Source organism: Lepidochelys olivacea (genome assembly GCF_965140295.1).
Source record: "Lepidochelys olivacea isolate rLepOli2 genome assembly, chromosome: 28".
NCBI lineage: Eukaryota > Metazoa > Chordata > Testudines > Cheloniidae > Lepidochelys > Lepidochelys olivacea.
In genome coordinates, this window is record NC_140438.1 from 1,082,629 (window position 1) to 1,091,646 (window position 9,018).

The window sequence follows — 9,018 nt, forward strand, 5'->3', positions numbered from 1 at the left end:
AGCCAGCCCCTCCCCTCACAGACCCCTCCCCCAGGGAATCCCCCAGCCAGCCCCTCCCCCCACAGACCCCTCCCCCAGGGAATCCCCCAGCCAGCCCCTCCCCCCAAACACCCCTCCCCTAGGGAATCCCCCAGCCAGCGCCTCCCCCCACAGACCCCTCCCCCAGGGAATCCCCCAGCCAGCCCCTCCCCCCAAACACCCCTCCCCCAGGGAATCCCCCAGCCAGCCCCTCCCCCCAAACACCCCTCCCCCAGGGAATCCCCCAGCCAGCCCCTCCCCCACAGACCCCTTCCCACAAGCCCCTCCCCCAGGGAATCTGCCAGACAGACCCCTGCCCCACAGACCCCTCCCCCAGGGAATCCCCCAGCCAGCCCCTCCCCTCACAGACCCCTCCCCCAGGGAATCCCCACAGCCAGCCCCTCCCCCCACAGACCCCTCCCCCAGGGAATCCCCCAGCCAGCCCCTCCCCCCAAACACCCCTCCCCTAGGGAATCCCCCAGCCAGCCCCTCCCCCCAAACACCCCTCCCCTAGGGAATCCCCCAGCCAGCGCCTCCCCCCACAGACCCCTCCCCCAGGGAATCCTCCAGCCAGCCCCTCCCCCCAAAGACCCCTCCCCCAGGGAATACTCCAGCCAGCCCCTCTCCCCAAAGACCCCTCCCCTAGGGAATCCCCCAGCCAGCGCCTCCCCCCACAGACCCCTCCCCTAGGGAATCCTCCAGCCAGCCCCTCCCCCCAAAGACCCCTCCCCCAGGGAATCCCCCAGCCAGCCCCTCCCCCCACAGACCCCTTCCCACAAGCCCCTCCCCCAGGGAATCCCCCAGCCAGCCCCTCCCCCCAAGGACCCCTCCCCTAGGGAATCCCCCAACCAGACCCTCCCCCCACAGACCCCTTCCCACAAGCCCCACCCCCAGGAAATCCGCCAGACAGACCCCTGCCCCACAGACCCCTCCCCCCACAGATCCCTCCCCAAGGGAATCCCCCAGCCAGACCCTCCCCCCAAGGACCCCTCCCCTAGGGAATCCCTCAGCCAGACCCTCCCCCCACAGACCCCTTCCCACAAGCCCCACCCCCAGGGAATCCCCCAGCCAGCCCCTCCCCCCACAGACCCCTCCCCCCAGGGAATCCTCTGTCCCTCCCCCCGCCCCCGCCCCCGCCCCCGCCCCTCCCCCCCAGCTCCTTCCCATTAAGGCTGCGCGGAGCCCGACCCGCTGCTTCCCGGCCCGTCCGCGCAGGGACCAGACCGGACCGGACCCGAACCGGACCCAGCCCCAACATGAGCCCGGCCAGGAGCCCGCTGCTGCCGCTGCTGCCGCTGCTGCTGTGGGGCTGCGCCATGGGGCAGAGCGACCCGAACCCCGCCCCCGCCCCTGCCCCTAACGCCACGAGGTACCGCAGCCCCCCATCCCCGCCCCGCCAATCCCCCTGCCCCATGACTCCCCCAGCTCCCCTGACCCCCATCCCTGCCCCCATCCCCGATCCCTGCCCCACAACTCCCCCAGACCCAGATCCCTACCCCATGACTCCTCCAGCTCCCCCTGATCCCCTGCCCCACAACTCCCCCTGCCCCCAGCTACCCCCTAGCCCTGCCCCCATCCCTGCCCCCCAGCCCCGATCCCTGCCCCACAACTCCCCCTGCCTTCCCAGCCCTGCCCCCTGACTCCTCCAGATCTCTCCTGCCCCCCCATCCCTGCCCCATGACTCCCCCAGCTCCCCCGATCCCCCTGTGCCACAACTCCCCCTGCCCCCCAGCTCCCTCCACCCCCCATCCCTGCCCCACAACTTCCCCTGCTTCCCCAGCCCTGTCCCACGACTGCCCCTGCCCCACGACTCCCCCAGCTCCCCCCTGCCCCCGATCCCTGCCCCCCAGCTCCCCCCTGCCCCTCCAGCTATCCCAGCCCCTGATCCCTGCCCCAGCTGGGCGCTGCGGGTCGGGAGTGGGGGGCACCGGCAGGGCCGGGGGGAGCCGGGGGGAGCCGGGACAGGCCCGGTTCCAGCACATCTGGAAGGTTTTAGCGATGGGAGCTGAAGCTGCCAGATGCCGGGGATGAGCCAAAATCTCTGGATTCTCTGAATTCTCCTGCGGGGGGAGCAGCTTGGTGGGGGGGGAAGGGCCAGGCTGGGACCCCAGGGACAGGTGGGGGGAGGTGAAGACCGGATTCTTATGGTCACCAAATCTGGGGGTCAGAGGCCAGACAAAGCCGGCTCCGGGGACCCAACACACGGGTGGGCGAGGCTGGGGCCCCGGCCCGGGCTGAGCGTCAGGGGGACGGCGGGGGGCAGGCCGGGGGGCACTGGTCCCCGCTGGGGGCTGGGGCGGGCCATGCCGGGGCACATGGACCAGGCCGGGACCTGGGGCCGCTTGCTTGGGTGGTCACCAGCGGGTCTGGAGGCCTCACGAGGCAGGACGGGCCCCCCTCCCCGTGGCCTGGCCGCGCTCCCAGCCCCCGGCGCCTGGGCCAGGACAAACAGATGCTGGATCCTGGATGCTGACACCAGCTGCCTCCACCACGCCCCGCCGGGGCCCAGGGCCAGAGGGGAGCCCAGGGCCGGGCTGGCAGGGGGCTGCGGGTTGGGAGTGAGGGGCACAGGCAGGGCTGGGGGGAGCCCAGGGCTAGCAGGGGGCTGCGGGTCGGGAGTGAGGGGCACAGGCAGGGCTGGGGGGAGCCCAGGGCTAGTAGGGGGCTGCGGGTCGGGAGTGAGGGGCACCAGCAGGGCTGTGGGGGGCTGCGGGTCGGGAGTGAGGGGCACCAGCAGGGCTGTGGGGGGCTGTGGGTCGGGAGTGAGGGGCACCGGCAGGGCTGGGAGAGCCCAGGGCCAGGCTAGCAGGGGGCTGCGGGTCGGGAGTGAGGGGCACCGGCAGGGCTGGGGGGAGCCCAGGGCTAGCAGGGGGCTGCAGGTCGGGAGTGAGGGGCACCGGCAGGGCTGTGGGGGGCTGTGGGTCGGGAGTGAGGGGCACCGGCAGGGCTGGGAGAGCCCAGGACCAGGCTAGCAGGGGGCTGCGGGTCGGGAGTGAGGGGCACTGGCAGGGCTGTGAGGGGCTGCGGGCCGGGAGTGAGGGGCACCGGCAGGGCTGGGAGAGCCCAGGGCCAGGCTAGCAGGGGGCTGCGGGTCGGGAGTGAGGGGCACCGGCAGGGCTGGGGGGAGCCCAGGGCTAGCAGGGGGCTGCGGGTCGGGAGTGAGGGGCACCGGCAGGGCTGTGGGGGGCTGTGGGTCGGGAGTGAGGGGCACCGGCAGGGCTGGGAGAGCCCAGGGCCAGGCTAGCAGGGGGCTGCGGGTCGGGAGTGAGGGGCACTGGCAGGGCTGTGGGGGGCTGCGGGCCAGGAGTGAGGGGCACCGGCAGGGCTGGGGGGAGCCCAGGGCCAGGCTAGCAGGGGGCTGCGGGTCGGGAGTGAGGGGCACTGGCAGGGCTGTGGGGGGCTGCGGGCCGGGAGTGAGGGGCACCGGCAGGGCTGGGGGGAGCCCAGGGCTAGCAGGGGGCTGCGGGCCGGGAGGGAGGGGCCCCGAGTGACTGTGGCTCTGGGGGTCTCTCCCAGGCCCGTGTTCCTGTGCGGCGGGGAGCACGTGGGCGACTCGGGGTACATCGCCAGCGAGGGGTTCCCCAACCACTACCCGCCCAGCAAGACCTGCACGTGGACCATCACGGTACGGAGGGCGATGGCGGGGCCGGGGCGGGATGTGGGGAGATCGGGGTGCGGGTGAGGTGGGGGCATGGGGCAGCGGTGGGGGGGGTCTGAGCCCTCACCCGGCCACAGACACCCCCCCCAGCCGGCCCCCCGCTCACCCGCGGCCTCTCCCCCGCAGGTACCCGAGGGCCAGGTGGTGATGCTCTCCTTCCGGGTCTTCGACCTGGAGCCGGACCCCGGCTGCCGCTACGACTCGCTGGAGGTCTTCAACGGGCCCTCGGCCGGCGCCCAGAGCCTGGGCCGCTTCTGCGGCACCTTCCGGCCGGGGGCCCTGCTCTCCACCGGCCGCCACATGCTGCTCCGCATGGTGACGGACGAGGGCACCGGGGGCCGCGGGTTCCTGGTCTGGTTCAGCGCCGGCCTGCCCCACGTCAACGGTGAGAGCCCCCGGCGGCCCGCCCGCCCCGGCTGGGGGCTCCCGCATGCTCCCCCCAGGGGGAGGCTGGCTGCAGGGGGACCCCCCGCCGTGGGTGCATGGCCGCTGGGTCTCCCAGGGGGGGCTGGGGGATCGTTACCCACAATGCCCTGCACCGACGCCAGGGCAGAGAGGATGCTGGGTAATCGTTACCCACAATGCCCTGCACTGACGCCAGGGCAGAGAGGGTGCTGGGTAATCGTTACCCACAATGCACCTGTGCCGACGCCAGGGCAGAGAGGGTGCTGGGTAATCGTTACCCACAATGCACCTGTGCCGACGCCAGGGCAGAGAGGATGCTGGGTAATCGTTACCCACAATGCCCTGCACTGATGCCGGGGCAGAGAGGATGCTGGGAAATCGTTTCCCACAATGCCCTGCACTGACGCCGGGGCAGAGAGGATGCTGGGAAATCGTTTCCCACGCCAGCTCCGCGCCGGCCGTCGTGACCCCCCGGTGCCTGCGCCCCGTGTCTCCGGCTTGCATGGCCCCCCGCCCTTGCCTGCCCCCCAGCGGCTCCCCCCACCCATCCCAACCTGCGGGACCTTTTGCAGGCCGGCCGCGCGGAAGGCGGAAGTGGGGCGCCAACCATATAGACTCCCGGTTGGCCGGGGAGCCCTGGCATTACTGGGACGGTGAGTATCCGGCCGCCTGCCCTCTCCCCCCGCCGGCAATGGCGCCCCCTGCAGGTGGCGGGGGGCTGGGGCGGGGCGCAGAGACCGGCCCCCCCAGCCCTGGGGGAAGCCGTGGCCCGTCCCGCCCCGGCTCTGCCCCCCGGGGGCGCCATTGTGGTCGGATCGCGGCCTGGGGCAAAGGGGCTGGAGGCGCAGAGAGGATGCTGGGTAATCGTTACCCACAATGCCCTGCACTGACGCCAGGCGCAGAGAGGACGCTGGGTAATCGTTACCCACAATGCCCTGCACTGACGCCAGGCGCAGAGAGGACGCTGGGTAATCGTTACCCACAATGCCCTGCACTGACGCCAGGGCAGAGAGGACGCTGGGTAATCGTTACCCACAATGCCCTGCACTGACGCCAGGGCAGAGAGGATGCTGGGTAATCGTTACCCACAATGCCCTGCACTGACGCCAGGGCAGAGAGGACGCTGGGTAATCGTTACCCACAATGCCCTGCACCGACGGGGGTGTGACGATGAGGGGGAGCTCCCCCTCCATCCTGTTCACCCCCAAACCAGCCGCCTTCTCCCCCCAGCCCGGGATCTGACCCCCGCATCGCCGTCCCATTGCTGTGTCCGGTGGGGGCTGCGGGGGGGGGCTTGGCTGCTGGACAGGGTGAGACCCCCCCACCCCCGGCCGCCTGCTTCTGCCCCGCCTGTCGGTCCCCCCCCTCCGCTCCCCCCACGGCCTGTAATTACCAACCGCGGCATCCGTGGAAATTGCTGGTTTTTACCAGGCCGTCTCTCCCCTCCCCCACTCCTGGCGCCACTGCCCATCCCCCCCCCATCCTATCCCACTGCTGCCCATCTCCCCCTCCTTCCCCCCCACCAAGGGCCAATGCCCCCAAAGCCGTGGGCTGAGCAAACACGGGCCCGGGCAGGGTGACGCCGGCTGCTTCGGGACCTGTGGGACGTCGGCCCTGTGGCCCCGCACCGCCCCAGAGCTGGCCGCAGCCCACGAGGGGCTCGGAGCATGGGCGGGGGGGCTCCGAGGGGGGGCGGAGCTGGCTCATGTGCCTCATGCAGAAGCGGGGGGGGGGCTCACACCCAGAAGGGCCGGGGGGGCAGCAGTGCAGGGGTTTGCACATGGGCAGGTGCCTGTTTGCCGGCCCCCGAGTGGGTGGGCGCTTTGCACGCTTGCCGGGGCTGTGCACGCTCAGGCAGGGCTTTGCACGTGGGCAGGCGGTTCGCACACGCCCCAGTCCAGTTTTCCATGACTGCGCGTGGACGCTGGCCCCCTCGCACGGCCGGTGGGGGGGCCGCACGTTCGCACGGTGACCTGGGCCCCGTTGGACAGGCAGGGAGGAGTTTGCACGCCTGCCATTGCACGGGCAGGCAGTGCGTTTGCCCGTTTCCTCACACGCTTGGTGGGATTTGCACAGACCTGCTCCTGGGCACCGCACCGGGGCACAGCCTTCCACGTGCACGATGGCCTGCGTCTTTGCACACTCAGGTCCACGTGCGCACGCTTCTGTACCGTGCGCACCTCGGGCCCACTCACTCTTCCGCTCACGTGCAAACTGCTCTGCGCACACTCACCGGTATCCTTGCCCTTCACGTGCGTGCACACCTGTTTGCACACTTACACACCCGTTTCCCTGTGCACACCCCTGAGTCCGCCCACAGCCCAGGCAGGCTCCTTCGTCTGCATGCTTCCCTGGACGGCACGACTGCATTCTCCCAAGCTCACCCTTGTTTGCACAATTCCTGTGCACCCTGATACCCTGCTCGGCCAGTGAGCACACGCTCTCGCACACTTGCTGTGCACACTCACCCCTCTCTTTGCACTCTCCGCTCTGAGCCGACGCGCTCCCCTTTGCCCCCAGGGGTTGCCCACAGGGGGGAGGTGGCGGGACGGGCGCCCGCTGGGTCTCCCCCTCGCTGACCTGCCCCCCATGTCTTGCAGAGCATCAGTTCTGTGGGGGGAAGCTGGAGAAGCCCCAGGGCAGCCTCAAGACCCCGAACTGGCCCGAGAGCAACTACCCGGCCGGGATCAGCTGTTCCTGGCACATCATCGCGCCCCCGGGCCAGGTACGGGGGGGGCGGGGGGGCTGGGAGGTGGGTGTCACTGTGGTGGGTGGGGCAGGGGATGCAGAGGGTCCATGTGGCGGGAAGGGGCTGAGGGGGCGGGGCTGAGGCTCCGCAGGGGCGGGGCGGAGGGGAAATATGGGCGGGGCTCAGGCACCAGAGGGGCGGGGCTGACTCCATGCCACGCCCCCCCAGGTGGTGGAACTGACCTTCGGGAAGTTCGACGTGGAGGACGACACCTACTGTCGCTACGACTACGTGGCTGTTTTCCACGGGGGGGCCACCGACGACTCCCGGCGCGTTGGCAAGTTCTGCGGGGACCGTGCCCCCGGGTGAGCCCCCGCCCTGGCGCCCCCCCAGAGGGGCCCATTCCCCGCCCCCCCCACCCCCCCCGAGCCAGCCGGGCCCCACCCTGGGGCCGGCGCCCGGCGCAGGAGGGATTTTCTGACCCGTCTCCCCCGCAGCCCCATCTACTCGGAGGGGAACGAACTCCTGGTCCAGTTCGTCTCGGATCTCAGCGTCACGGCCGACGGCTTCGCTGCCTCCTACACCGTCAAGAGTCCCGCCGAGGCGGCCGACAAGGCCCTGAAGCCTGCCCCCGGGATCTTCCCCGGCTCCAAACCGGGCCAGGCCGGCACCAAGCCCGCCCCGAAACCGAAACCCGAGCCCAAACCCACCACCTGGGCCCTGCCCGAGGCCGAGCCGCCCAGTGCCCAGACGCCGGGTAAGATGGGCCCGTGCAAACCCGGGCCATGCACAGCCCAGCCGGTCCCCTCACTCCTGACCCGCAGCCCCCTGCCAGCCCGGCCCTGCCCCCCCAGCTCCACTGGGGCCCCTCACTCCCGGCCTGCAGCCCCTGCTAGCCCTGGGCTCCCCCCAGCCCAGCCGGTGCCCCTCACTCCCGACCCACAGCCCCCCCCCATGGTAATTCTAGGCTGTGTTGTGGCAGGTTTGGGCAGTGTGGTCCCTGGGCTGTGTGATTTGTGGGAGGGGGTATGTGGGTCGGGGGGAAGTTGCCCCCCCAGGCTGAGCACTAACCCCTTCATCTCCCTCCAGCCAAGGTTCAGTGCCCCCAGAAATGCCGCCGGTCGGGAAGTCTCCAGGGCCACTTCTGTGCCAATGATTTCGGTAAGGGACCCAGGAGTCCAGGGAGGGAGGAAGGGGGGGCTCCCCTGACTCTGGGCCAAGCACCCCAAAGAACTCACACCCGGCCCCCGTGCCCTGTCTCACAGTTATCACCGGCACCGTGAAAACCGTCGTGCGAGGGGCCGGCAACCGGGTCACAGCCACCATCTCGCTCCTCAACACGTACAAGGCCGGAGCCCTGAGCCTGCCCCAGGCCGAGAAAGGGGCCACCCTGCGCCTGGAGGTCCCCTGCCGCCAGTGCCCCGCCCTCAAGAAAGGTGAGCGAGCCCCGCCCCAGAGGTGGCCGCATGCCGGGCGAGGGGTCCCCGTGTCACCCGCCGCCCCGCCCCAGAGGTGGCCGCGTCTCCCACCTCTCCTGATTCTCTCGGTCTCTCCCCCTCCCCCCTCAGGTTCCAACTACATCTTCATGGGCCGGGTGGACGCCGAGGGGCTCGGCGAATTGCCCCCCGAAAGCTTCGTGGTCCCATATCGCCCGCAGCAGCACCAGGTCCTCACCACGCTCAGCAAGCGGCCGTGTGGGGGGGCGCCCAAGAGGAACGCTTGAGCCCGGAGGGGCTGGGGTTTGGGGTGTCGGGTCTGACCTGCGGGGGACATGTCCCCCCCGCCCCCCCCGGTCCAGCTCCCTGAGGCCGGCTCCGTGTATCCAAATAAAGGAGCAAACCGGCCGTTCTGCCTGCGGTGTGTTACCCCGGAGTCACGCCCCCCCTTCGCACGGCAGAATCTCCGTGCGAATCGCACAAGCACGGGTCACTATGGAGCAGCTCCCACGGGCCAGGGCAGAGATCCAGCCCTGGCATTGCCCCCCCACCTCCCTGCTCTAACCCACCAGCCTCCACTGCCCTCCCAGAGTCGGGGAGAGAACCCAGGCGTCCGGGCTCCCAGCCCCCACCTCCGCTCTAACCCACCAGCCCCTGCTCCCCTCCCAGGGCCTGGAGAGAACCCAGGCGTCCGGGCTCCCAGCCCCCACCTCCGCTCTAACCCACCAGCCCCTGCTCCCCTCCCAGGGCCTGGAGAGAACCCAGGTGTCCTGGCTCCCAGCCCCCCTGCTCTAACCCACCACCCCTCACTC

The 9,018-nt window shown here is 71.0% G+C and overlaps 1 protein-coding gene across 2 annotated transcripts; it reads left to right on the forward strand.

Moving 5' to 3' along the window:
* The first annotated feature begins 1,168 nt into the window (after positions 1 to 1,168).
* PCOLCE (procollagen C-endopeptidase enhancer) lies at positions 1,169 to 8,614 on the forward strand. 2 transcript variants are annotated; one of them, XM_084616197.1, is made up of 10 exons: positions 1,169 to 1,387; positions 3,535 to 3,643; positions 3,803 to 4,061; positions 4,654 to 4,734; positions 6,682 to 6,806; positions 6,999 to 7,135; positions 7,268 to 7,527; positions 7,860 to 7,931; positions 8,036 to 8,206; positions 8,339 to 8,614. In XM_084616197.1, exons 1-10 carry the CDS (start codon positions 1,275 to 1,277, stop codon positions 8,491 to 8,493), a joined length of 1,482 nt encoding a protein of 493 aa, XP_084472323.1. In that variant the 5' UTR covers positions 1,169 to 1,274; the 3' UTR covers positions 8,494 to 8,614. The 2 variants fall into 2 exon arrangements, with proteins under 2 accessions (XP_084472323.1, XP_084472324.1); XM_084616198.1 differs by lacking the exon at positions 4,654 to 4,734.
* Positions 8,615 to 9,018: the final 404 nt, after the last annotated feature.